At 32.7% G+C, this 13760-nt stretch overlaps 1 protein-coding gene across 5 annotated transcripts in view; it reads left to right on the forward strand.

Moving 5' to 3' along the window:
* TFPI (tissue factor pathway inhibitor) overlaps window positions 1-13760 on the forward strand; it is an 89455-nt gene that overhangs the window by 52537 nt on the left and 23158 nt on the right. For 4 of the 5 annotated variants that reach the window (XM_025848841.2, XM_073881451.1, XM_073881454.1 and 1 more), the window contains 4 exons: window positions 1528-1725; window positions 8322-8360; window positions 12319-12495; window positions 13536-13721. In XM_025848841.2, the coding sequence (XP_025704626.1) occupies window positions 1528-1725; window positions 8322-8360; window positions 12319-12495; window positions 13536-13721 (600 nt within the window). The remainder of the gene's footprint in view (window positions 1-1527; window positions 1726-8321; window positions 8361-12318; window positions 12496-13535; window positions 13722-13760) is intronic. The other variant, XM_073881455.1, reaches the window with a different exon arrangement.

The following is a 13760-nucleotide window of genomic DNA, read 5'->3' on the forward strand; positions in this document are numbered from 1 at the left end:
ACAAAAGCTGGAGGGTAGAAGAGATTTGATAAAATTATCTAATCCAACTTTTATGATATGTATATCTTTTCTTTCAAAAAATTCACAGAAGTTTTGAAACCATGGAACATTCAAAATTGATTTCCTTCTCGATGGTTATATATTCACACTTGTTCTTTTACTTAATGCTTTTAAAAGGTTTTATATATTTTTAAATGATGACATCCATCCATCTTTTTTTCAAAGTACATTATTTTATAGTGCATTAAAACCCTTTCTTGGAAGATACCTAGACTTAATCAGTTTTAATTTAGCAGCATATTGCTGCCCTCTAAAGGGCAAATTGGCTTAGGTCCCTCAGAAGTGATCATAGTGAATACTGAAAGTCTTGGAAAAGATATTATAGACAATACTCAAGGAGTATTAATGACATTATTTGTTCCTTGTTATTTTGATAGTACCAACCACAATTTTCAGTGTCTATCTTACTGATAGATTCTATAAACAAATGCAACTTACTTAAAATTAAGCCTCTAGTAATATTAGACTTCATAAAATTTAAAATTTTTGAGTTTTCTGTATATACAAGTCCCTTCCCAAGATATGAAATTCCTCTGTGACTAAAATAAGTGATTGGATATTGAGGGAAAAAAATTCTCACTCAAGATCAAAAGAATTGCCTCATTCTATTTTAAAATACAGACAGCATTAAGTTTTCTCAACATTGTTAAAAACAAACCATGGTAAGTAAAAGAATGGACCATGATATATATGTAATACCAAACACCAACATTTCCATAATTTGGGAATGGCTTAATATAGTGTGATGTGTATATATATATATATATACACATATATATATATATACACACACAAAAACATACATATGAATATGTGTGTACTGCTGCTTTTAAAAAGTTGTTTATGTGTAAAAATGACATAACTGTGGATTAGGGAGAGCAAATCAAAGAGCTGTCCATTAATGTCTGCCCTTAAAAACTGCTGAATTTATTAAGATTTTTATTTATTTATTTGACAGAGAGAGACACAGCGAGAGAGGGAACACAAGCAGGGGGATGGGAGAGGGAGAAGCAGGCTTCCCGTCGAGCAGGAAGCCCGATGCGGGGCTCGATCCCAGGACCCCGGGACCGTGACCTGAGTCAAAGGCAGACGCTCAGCGACTGAGCCACCTAGGCGCCCCAAAACCTGAATTTAAAAAGATGTCTTTACTTACTCGTAACGTCAACACATTGGTTACCTTACAACGACTATGCATTTCCATACTGGTCAACTGGTGTATGTTTAAACCAAATCCCTAATATGAGTCTAGAAAATTATTCTACTCCTAAAGTTTAATTGTTGATAAAATCTGTTTCATTTGGTGTGTTTATAAACTTTAACTTTTTGATAATTTTTAATAACTTGTCATGGTTTCTTCAGCCTGTGTTATTTCTGTTGTGCTTTTTAAGAAAAATTAGGACATACTGAAAAGGAAATAAACTATTACTGTGTATGAAAGGTTCTATATCTTTTATTTTTACCTTGTAGATGTTGAGTTGCCACCACTGAAACTTTTACATTCATTTTGTGCTTTGAAAGCGGATAATGGCCCATGCAGAGCAATGATTACACAATTTTTTTTCAACATTCACACTCAACAGTGTGAAGAATTTATGTATGGGGGATGTGAAGGAAATCAGAATCGATTTGGAAGTCTGGAAGAGTGCGAAGAAAAATGTATGAGAGGTAGGTTTCTGGAGACACTAATCACCCAGGAGCCTTAAGCTCCTTTAACTTTTAAAAAAAGTTTAGGGTTATTAGATCTAATTATAGATTTGATAATTTTAGGAAAAGAAGTTAGAACTATTTGAACATTCCAAGGAATATTTTTTTCACATTTTTGGCATTCATGTTCAACTACTATTTTTCATTTTTCATCAGTTATTATAAATTATATTAAGCCCCATTTGTTATCCTATATTTTTCTCCATAATAAAGAAAGAAGAAAAACCTTTAAGTTCACTGACTTTATATCTGCGGTGAATTGGGTATAATTCAGCCTCCTGGGCAGCTATGAGTTGGCAGGAAAGAAACGGTTAGTCATATTGACTTAGTCTTCCCTTTATCAGTGTGGTGATCTTATCTCCTGTCAAAGTAATGAATCTGAGAATCCACTTTGAGGCTCTCGTAGCTACTAATTAGAAAATTCTAAACTGCATCAGAGAGTAGAAACATATATATGAAAATTAAGTCATTCTCTTTAGGGCTTTGGAATATTGAAGAAAAGAAAATATGAACCTTACTGAGCCATGTAGACTTTGCTGAGCCCAACTTTTCATATTTTTACTAATTTTTACTAATTTATAATGGTTAAAAGTATATCATATTATATTGTTGGTAAGCTTTATGGGACACTTTTATTTTGCTTTAATCCTCCTAACACAACATTTTCCCCTGAATTTTACAAACTATAATGTGGTTTTATCTCGTCTCACTGAGATAAATTCCAGATAATTGCTGGTCAAAATTTTGAATGCTTTTGTCTGTTTAATTCTTCTGAATTGTGAGCTACTTAAGGGATAGAAGAATCTGAATTGTCTTTATCTTCCCAGTGTCTAGTCCCACATTTCCCCATGGCATGTTATTAGAGCTAGTTGAATTAAATGGTAGCCTATAGAGATGGTATTTTTAGTTAGTAACACTAGGTGTCTTGCTTTTTGCAAAACAGACAGCTCTGCATTCTCACTTTGATAATGCTTTCCCAAACAACTTTTGCAAAATAGCCTTGGCATCATGATGCTCTTGGCCTGTCGGAAAATCTCACTGTGGTGAAAAGAGAGAACTTCTCCCCTGTGTGACTCTGTGAGGTGCTTTTTTTGTATATTCCAGAGCTGACAGAAAAGGATTGATGTGAATATATTTCTTTGACCTTGAGCACTTATTTCCTTCTTTCTTCTCCATACAAGTGCTGGAAATGTTACTAACACAGATTAAGCAGTTCAGTGGTCCTCTGGTGGGAGGTTTTGGTTTTGGTGATTGCCTGGTCATTTTCCATTCATTATACCTCCTTCTCATCCATACTGGGCCAAGTATCCTTTTGTGTTGAGTTGAATAGCACTCACGTTCAGCACCTTGGCTAGAGGCCTGGTTGCCTCATTCTTTGTAATTCTCACTTTCTTCTTTAGCAGCCTAACATTTTCATTAGCGGGCCTCTTTCCCACAATACATACCTGTTTCTTTTATTTCACCATCATATAAAAGTTACCCTTTTCTTTAGAAATTAATCAAATATAATTATTTGGTTCTTCAGTGACCTCCTTGCTTATAGTATCTTCTAAACATCATTACTACCTAGCATATAAATATGAGTCTTTGGCTTCCATTTCCTTATTACATCTTCAAGAGCCACTTATTGTTTGAATATATGAGTGTTGTGTATAGTAAATTACTGTTAAGGATACAACTAGCATATAGAAAAAGGATTGCTAGGCTTTTAAAAAATCACCTAAAGAGAAAATTCCATCTTCAGCTATGATGGAAGCGCTGAAACAGAACTTTCTCTCATAATATAAATGATTAGAAAATTAGACAAAATATATGAAGCAACTGTTGGCAGACATGGATCAAAAGGCAGTGCAGGATTGTGATCCCTTAGAGAAGGGAAACATGTGAGGTGAGTCCAGTCTCCCCAGCTTTCTGCCTGAAGGCACTTCTGAACCATAGCCAAAGGAGGGGAACCCAAGCACAAGATGGTGGTCTCCCTGGTAGAGAATATGGAAATTGGAGGTAAGGAGACTGAGATCAATGGGTTTTGGGGCATAATATGTGGGAGAGAATGGACATATGTAGAGAAAAAGCTAAAAAGTCAGAACAAGAGTCCCTTTGAGTTTGTCACTGAACAACAAAACTGCATGCATTTGGTGAAATTCCATAAGTTAGCGAAAATAATTATGGGGATTTGTAAATGGAACATCTCCGAGAGCATCCACATGACTGAGAGAAAACCCAATTATATATATGAAAAATTTTAGGAACTTGCAGATGACTAGAAATCTCACTGGATAAAAGGACAATGTAAATATTTACACACATGCTGGCTATGAACAAATAGAAAATTAGACAAAATTCTTAAAAAGACAATTTCATTTAAAATAATGGAACATGAAATTCTTAGTGATGGATTTAAATAAAAAAGTGCATAACATTTACAATGAAATCCATAAAACATTGTTAAAAATTCATTGGCAAATAAAGAAGACTTTAATGAACAGAGATATAAAACAATAGATTGAAAGATTCACTTTAGTTGAGATGTAAATTCTCCCCAAATGGATCTGGAAATTTTATTCTATACCAATCAAATTCTAGCACATTTTTGTTTATATATTAATTAGTCAACTCTAAAAATGATATGCAATACAAAGGACCTAGGATGACTAAAACAATTCTGAATAAAAGAGCAAATTTGGAGGACTTTATCTGATTTCCTTTTTTTAAAAAAATATTTTTTTTATTTTAGAAAGAGAGAGAGAGCACATGCACACATGTGAGTGAGCAGGGAGAGGGAGGGGTTGGGGGGAGGTGGGGTAGAGAGAAAGAACCTCAAGCAGACTCTGAGCTGAGCTCAGAGCCAATGTGGGCCTCAGTTGCACACCCCTGAGATCATAACCTGAACCGAAACCAAGAGTCAGATGCTAATAGCCTGAGCCACACAGGTGCCCCAGACTTTACCCGATTTCAAGATTTATAGCACAGCTGCCGAAATTGAGCAGAATAATGTGAGAATAAGGACAGACAGAAATTAGTGGAATAGAATAGTCAAAAATAGACTACACCATCAGAGTTAACTGATGTTCTATGAAGATGGACACATTATGTTATGAATAGAACAACAGTTTAATAAAAATAAATGGGATAAAAGCTTGTTTTGTTTCAATCCTGAATGTTGTTACTTTCTGAAGCTCAGTTTCTTACTGTGCACATTGAGGATGTGATAATCACATAGACCAAAATCATTAATGTTATGTATACTAATATTTATATTTCTTGTTCAAGGGAAAGATCCTTTCAAGTAAATAATGTGACTGTAGGCTTGAAAGCACTTAGAAACTTTAGAAAATGATGACATCAAATGTCATTTTATCCTGCCATGCCTGTTAATATCTCTATCTGCTAAATTACATATTTTTTCATTATGTTCATAGCAGTTTAAATTTTTACACATGTCTAAAACATGCTGCTTAGTTACCATGATAAGGTATGAATATTATGGAAGCAGCCAGTGAAATCAGTGGCCCTATTTATGCTGAGAACCTAATTATTTTACAGTCAGCCAAGATCAATGTAATTATTTTGAAAAATTTTTGGTTGTTTTTTGTTTAATATGTGTTAATTAGTTAATATTCTGTTGACAGAATTTTACTAAATGTTTCATTATAGAAATTCGTATCAGCTTTTTTTTTTTTTTTTTTTTTTTTTAGGGAGAGAGTGTGTGTGACTGAGGGGGAGAGGAGGGGCAGAGGGGGAGGGAGAGAGAATCTCAAGCAGGCTCCCTGCCCAGCAGGACAAGGGGCTCCATCTCCGGACCCTGAGATCATGACCCTAGCTGAAATCAAGAGTTGGATATTTAACTGACTAAGTCACCCAGGCACCCCCAAAATTCATATCACTTCTTAAGTGCTTTTCCTAGGTAAAGGGGAGATGGTATAAGCATAGGAGACATAAAATCAAAATATGATTGATATCTTATATATTAAGGCTTGAAAGCTGAAGTTTTGTATTATTTGGGAAGACCAGTGAGAACTCAATCTTGTAAACTACCATGCTTGAGAATAAAAGCAAGCCAAATATTTCAGAGAATAGGAACTATGAATGTGTTTAGTTTGCTATGTAGGCACAGCTCTCCTTTTGCACATAAAGTTGTTTTATTAATTTTTTCCAAATATGTATATTTTTTGGTGTATTTACCTATGTAATAATAGAGACATGGAAATAAGGTTAATAATTTTTTTAAAAAAATAGAAGTTAAGTTTGTAAAATGGCTTCAAATACATGTCTTTCAAAATGTTTGTCTTTTGGGTTAGTTGCTTTTTTCCTATAGCCTAAACAACATTATCTTTGATTGTTATTTTTTGAAAAATAGATGGTAATGTAGTGTGGGAAATTAAAGAATTAGACTAAAGAGATCAAATTATCAAATTCTCATTCAGCTTTCTAGCAATCAGCCTCTACAGCATGGTTAAAAGTAGTACAATTAATTTCATAGAATTTCATCAAATCCTGAAACAGGTATAAAGGTTCTAGAAAGTATGCTGTTTATATTAATTGCTATTTTATTGGTTGGGCTACTTGTGACTTGTGGCTTTTCATGGGGATTTGAGAATTTTCCTCATAGAGAATTAAAGAGCATGTTAATGCTTTTTCCATTCTCTTTATTTTTTAAATTTGTCATTTCATGTTTTATTTTTTTGGAACCGTGAAGACCCATTTAGTAATGAGAATATTCTGCCCATACAGTCATTTTCCCACCTGCTTAGAATATTTTCTAGGCTGACTTCAACAAATCAGAATCATTAAAAGTTAGTCTTAAACTCTTACCCTCTGCTCTCCAATATAAGAGAAAAAGATAAAGAAAGAATAAGGGTAAAATTACAATTACTAAAATGTGTCATAAAATTACAAATTAATTTGTTGTATATTAATTACATTATAATATTCATCATAAAATATTTAAAATGTGAATTCATATATGTTGGGTTTCAAGAAATTACTAAAATGGGAATTAGTGAAACATACTCTCATTACTCCTGAAGACATCATTAATAAATGTTATGTTTTAAATAAATCTAGGAAAAGATAATTTGGATAATTTGCTGTAAAACTTACTTATTTTTTCAGACTGTAATTAGTTGGCATAAATACCAATTAAATAGGGTGTCCATGTTATTTTCAGAATCCTCAAAGATAATCATTGTTATTACAAATACATTTAAATTCCAGTGTGCCAAAACACATATTTGAGTTAGTTCACATGCATGCCAGCTAAATTAATCCAATTTGGAAAGGAATCAGAAAACAAGTTATCTCTTTTAATATTGCATGAACATTGAAATCAAGCATTTCTATGTTCCCATCCAATGGCTACTGTCAGTAGGCAAAACAGTAAAAATGATTATTTAGCACTCTAGTCTGATGTAATATTTATCTGTATATATTTTCTTTGCCCTTATAAATTAAAACTGTAACAAATTAATTGTACATTAAAATATTTCAATATAAGCTTATTATGACAATCCACTATCTAATTGAAACACATTGACAGTTGGTTATTTACAATGAGAAAGACTCCTGAGGTTTTCTTAATATTTAAAATACAATTATATAAATATATATATCTTTTTAAAAAGACTATTTAATAAAATATAGGAAAATCTTTAAAAAAAAAAGGCCTCATTACCTTCTCTTTCAAAGATATTTTATATTCCGAAGAATAACTTAGCTGCTGATTTTTCGCTGAAAGGGGCATATAAGCCAACTCATTCCCCCAACCCCCTGTCTCTCTGGCCATACAACTAATTATAAACTGCATTGACCACAGCTTTTCTCTGCAGAACATGATTATACAACATACATCACTCAGCCTTCCTAATGTTTACATGAGCAAATTAAAACTTCACTTATTATATTGATTTGAATTTCATTACCTATCATTTAAATTAGAACTTAGCATCTGTACTTGAATATAGTGGGTGAAAGACAAGTAGCATTCTAGTTTTTGAGTGGAGAAATTCCATTAATTCTTTGAGGTTGAACCAAAAAATATGTCACAGATACCTTTTGCTTCATTTCTCTTCTGTACTTGGAAATACTAATAAAACTTGTGATTGGGTTGAAACAATGCAGCAGGGCAAGGAATCAGGAAAGGAGATAATTCTGGTTTCTTCCACCCCTACTACCAAGTCTCTATAGAAATTATGTTTTGATATGCAAAGTATGCTGCTTGAATTACTTTCATATTTCACATTATCTTAATGCTTTTCAGTCATAGGTGTTTTGAATAGCAAATGTAGTTCACCATGAATTCTTATTTTTGTCAATGTGTTAGAAACTTTCAACACCAGTTTTGAGACATTATTATGTTAAAGTGCAGATGGCCTCATATCTATAAAAATTAAAATTATTTAATCTTTAGAGAAAATAAATTTAAACTATTTATTGGTATTATGTATAAGAATAATTTTAATGATAATAAATACATCATCCTAGTTTGTTAAATTGAAATTTATATATAATTTATTTATATAAATTTTGATAATTGATGCACATACTGTTTTTTCTTGCAGTTTATCCAAAGGCCAAGATAGAGACAACATTAGAAAAAGGTAAACATTCATTTATATGCTAATTAGAATTTATGCAAGACACTTAGAAATTCAATTCTTAGTTTTCTTTGATATGGACTCCATCATAAATCCATACAATCTTTGAAATGGTGTTTTATTTCAGTGGATATAATGAAAAATTTAAAATAACATATATGATATTTGGTATGGAAGTCTTCAAACACTATATTTACTCTCATTCTAATGCAGAATGATATTTAGTATTAGATCAGTCAAATTCCACAGCCATGCACATGCTATCTTAACATCTGTTGAACAGTAATTTAGATGCTGTTAGTTCTCAGATCTCTATTCCCTTGATAATCTCAGCATTGTGTATCTTTAGTAAGTTATATCCAGTATTTCCCTGAATTGATATATGTCTTTGAGTAGTCAAAGCCTATATGCAGAAGTAAGTGGAGATATTTAACACTAAGTGATTGCTCTTGTCAACATTAGTGTGTGTACTTAGCTTTTATTTTGTGATTTAAATTATTTATTGGTTTTAGCTAAAAATAATTTTCTGATTAATATGTTACATTAGCACATGAAAAAATATATCAGTAGATCAAGAAAGATACTCCTTTTAGTAAAGGTCTAGAAGCTGACTTGGTCCAATTACCATTTACATCATCTACATTTGAATGAGAAAATGCTGAACAAAGGGATCAAATTATTTAACTTGGGAAATGAAAGAGTTACAAAATTCAAAGTGTATTTTAATTTTTCTGACTTTGATTTAATTGTGTGAGAAAGAGTTGAATGCTTTTGTGACTGATAAGACTTACTAGACTGAATCAAAATTTATAAAATAAATTCAGTGGCAAAGATTGTACAAACACTATCAGTGGATGTATTTATTTACAAATTTTAAAATAGCTTTCTATAAAATTGAATTAATCTTTACAGAAATGTTCAGTGTTTCAATTAAATGAAATTCATTATCTGTAGTATCCAAGAATACAGAATATTTACCAATAGAGGGTTTTATACACCAAGTAAAAGATGATATCTTTGTGAAAGGAAATACCAACATTTAAATGTTAGGGTATTTTTTCAAAAATGTGAAATTAGGAAAAAATGTATGCAGATAAAATTTACTATAAAATTATGCTATTTAATGTATATTTAATGATTTGGAATTCAATCATTCTTTTTCTTCTAATTCATATTAATTGATATTTTTCCAAAAATGCAATATTTTATTTTTACCAAAGTTAATTGGCTCCAGTCAAAAACTGACAGTGTATGAAAAACAATCTTATAAATTATAAAGCACAGTATAAATTACTAGGTGTGAGGAAAAAGAATATGGCATGCAGAGGGGCAAACCTCTGCTATGAACTAGAGGAATCACTTCTATTTGAAGTCCTATTTCCTTGACTATAAAATGAGCACATTCAGGGAAATAGAGCTCTTTTACCTTTAACAAGTTCTAAGTCTACATTTTTTATGAGTTTTGTCAGATTGGTGCTAACTTGATTAAGAAAAAAATATGACATTTCCTTAGATACAAAGTAAAAATTATTCTCCATTCTGTGTAGGTTTATAGATTTCTTAATCTTAGAATAGTGGTAGTATTCAAGAGCAAAATAACGTCTCCTCAATTTTGATTATAACCTATTGAGTTCATTACCTTGTTTGCTCAGTGAGATCACCAAGCCTCCAGAATCCCCAGTCTGTAGAGTTCAACTTCAGCATTTATAGGAGATATGACAGTAAGTAGGAGACCCAAGGATGAGGGATTTGCTGTGTCAAAGGAAGAGCAAAGATCAAGAGGCAACTTGAATGAATACATTTGTCAAGAGTCAGGGAGGTAGGTTGGAAAGTCACCTGGCTTAGCAGGTGGTCAGAGAGCAGTAAGGTAGATAATGTAGTGTCCTAGTTAGGAGTTCCTCTTCTCTTCATTCTTAACTGATATTACATATGGAAATCAGAGAATAAAGCTAATCAATACTATTCACATGTGTTAAACTATGTTCAGATGCCAAAACCCATTCATAATAAAGACCTCTGGATGTATCCATTTCAAGTTAACTTTGTGATATGCTTTTTAGTATCAACATTGGACCAGTTACAAAGACAACCTCTTTGAAATAGTTTGGGTTAAGACAATTGTCAAGTATGCAGCCTCAAATAACAGTTAATAGTAAAACTTAATGTGGTTTGTGGAAGTTTGTAGCTTAAAATCCGTGTTCTTGTTTTAACCAAGCATCAGTCTAGAGCAAGGATTGTGTATGCAGATTTAGTACAAATGTTACTTTATCTGAGGAATATAGGGCATGAATTTCTTGATTTGTAACCTTATTTTAAACTGTAGGCCCAAGCGGAATTACTTTACAAGTGTGCAATTTCAACTTTGCCCTAAAATAAATTTATGTCCTAGAACAGGGCCTCATAAATAATAGCAGCTTCTAGTTGCATAATTTCTTAATTATACTTCTCAGCATAATTTATTATTTTCTATTCTTTATATGCAGTATATTTTACCTACTCCTTTTTGTTAAACATAGAATTCTTATATTCTCTGTTAAGATGATTTAAAATTTCATAAGAAGTACATACTAAGGCCAAAACAAATGAAAATAATAGCAATTAAATTTTTTCCTCATTCTCTTATAAAAAAGTATTACAAAAATTTAAAGAATTAGTTTTTTTCCTTGTCCCATAAATTACACTTAACCACAAATTGTTGCTATGGGGATAATAGTAATATTCACCGTGAGAAACAAGAGGCAATAAACAATAAACAAAACTCTCAAATTGGTACTTTGAGAAGTTATAGTAGATATTTTACACTACATTAAAATGGGATGTTTTATTAATAAAACAATGCTCTCATAGGAGATCAGCCTTTCCGAAGATTTGCAACCGTTGCAGAAATCATTACCATTAAATATATGCTTTTTTTATAGTAACCTCCCAAGTGATGCTTCCCTGAGATAGAACAGGTTGCTTTAAAATGGAAAAGGATACTACAGTTCATTTTTGCCACCCTGATAATACAGTTGCAGGGAGAAAGTGGGGAAATTGGAACTTTCGCCAATTTAAGCCCCATATATCTTGCGATCATAATTTTGAAAATAAGTTTAATTCTCTTCTTTACAGAGGATGCCTGTAGACAAGGCCTGTAATGTAGATCACAGTGGCCCAACTTCTGTGACAGCTGTGTTTAATCTGGTTTGGAGCACTATCAAAGAAAGGGCATTAGATTTTTTTTTCAAAAGCCTCTCCAATCCCTGAACATGTATTTCCTTTCTGCCTTTGCACTGTTGGAGTCACTCCAATGCCAGAAAGAAGAAAAACAAGAGACACAGTGGCGGAGGATGTCATGCCTAACCTAATACAGATTCCAGAATAAGAATTCAGGAACTTCTAAGAATAGACATGAAAGCTTCCATACACCTCAAAGCTTCTACTCCAATATTTTTAAAATTGAAACCATTGTAATGAAGCAACACATTACACTTCTTTCCCTAATGGGAGCCTATACCTGAAAAATATGAAATATTCCTATTTCTTTCCTAAATGTCAATGCATGTACACCTAAAAAGAATAACTGAGCCAAAATTTTGCCATAACATTTTGTAATATTATGAATTTTTGAATATTTCTTCCAAACCAAAGGTAAAATAACATCTTTTACTCTTTCAATTCCTGAAATAGTTGATAGTTAGGTGCCCTATTAATTTATGATGAGAAATTTAGAACTTGAAATTCCAGTATCAACAATCTGTGACAATAGATACATCTTCCTTATTCTAAATGTCACAACAGACATAGTGGGCAACTTTAATATTGTGCAGTTGTGGATAAAGTTCCGTTTTTACCTTGTATCTTTAACTTTTCATGTTTACTCCTTAAATAACTTCAGCTTAGTTATTTCGTATATTTAATCAGCATAATTCAATTATTCACAAAAAAGTATATTGCTTTCTGACATTTTTATAATTTCCAGAAAAGCCAGATTACTGCTTTTTGGGGGAAGACAGTGGAGTCTGTCGAGGTTATATAACTAGGTATTTTTATAACAATGAGTCAAAGAAATGTGAAGATTTCAAGTATGGTGGGTGCCTTGGCAATCAAAACAACTTTGAATCACTGGATCAATGCAAGCAAACCTGTGAGAGTTTAGGTAAGTTTATTTCCCATCTCATTTTACTTCATTTACTGGCATTCTTTAAAAAATAAGGCAACTTAAAGGATGTTCAAGTTTACCTAGATTTTTGTTTCACCCATACAGATGAAGATACAGTAGCATCCACTAAGTTTGATAAAAATCAGTCACTGTGTTAACTTAAAAAAGGAACAGAAAATTAAGAAATGTAGAGGGGAACTTATTTCCATAGACTTATTTTAGGTTACATTATTTAATTTTCTTTCCTGAGAATTTTAGTACAATGTAAGCATAAGAATAGGGCTGCTGAAATCCCTTAGGTTTACAACAATTTGAGGACAAATAGTTCTTTGGAACCTACCACCTAAAAATCAATCAGTTTTACCTGACCATGAAATTTATTAAAGGATGCCTTAAACTTTAACTGTTACCTTTTTTTGACCAAGAACTACAAAGTTACTCACAGAAATATGATCTTACTAACAATATGTATAAATATAAAGATTTACTGTTCATTAATTTAACATAGCAATGTGAATAAAATTTCTAGAAGACTCCTTTTTAAAGATTTTTTTCTTTGAGAGAGATTGTGTGTGCATACATACATGTGTGCATGAGCTGGGGGAGGGGCAGAGGGAGAGAATCTTGAAACCAACTCCCCACTGAGTGCAGAGCCTAGTGGGGGGCTCCATCTCAAGACCCATGAGATCATGGACCAAAATCAGAAGTCTCAATGGACTGAGCCACTTTGGTGTCCATAGATGTCTACTCTTCTTCTTCTTTTTTAAAGATTTTATTTATTTATTTGACAGAGAAACAGTGAGAGAGGGAACACAAGCAGGGGGAGCAGGAGAGGGAGAAGCAGGCTCCCCACTGAGCAGGGAGCCTGATGAGGGGCTCGATCCCAGGACCTGAGCCAAAGACAGAGACTTAACAACTGAGCCACGCAGGCACCCCGATGTCTACTCTTCTTAACACAACCACTGTGTTTGCTTTGTGTGTATAATTATGAACTTAGGACAATGTTGTATTTTAATTGGCTGTATTTTTTTTTCCAGTGAATGATCTTCAGTTGGAACAAGCTGTGAATAATACAGTACTGCCTGAGTCTACGGGTAATACAATACCGTTTAGTCCTGTGAATAGTCTGACAACGCTTAATGTTACAAATACTGTGTCCCCGCCTGATTCTGTGAATAATGATTCTGTCACTTCCCAGCCTACCAAGGTTCCCAGCTTTCTGGGTAAGAATCTCTCTTTTTTTTTAAATTGCTCCCAGAAAA

The sequence above is a fragment of the Callorhinus ursinus genome, unplaced genomic scaffold (assembly GCF_003265705.2).
Source record: "Callorhinus ursinus isolate GAN/ISIS: 27379988/994484 unplaced genomic scaffold, GSC_fseal_2.0 scaffold2, whole genome shotgun sequence".
Lineage (NCBI taxonomy): Eukaryota > Metazoa > Chordata > Mammalia > Carnivora > Otariidae > Callorhinus > Callorhinus ursinus.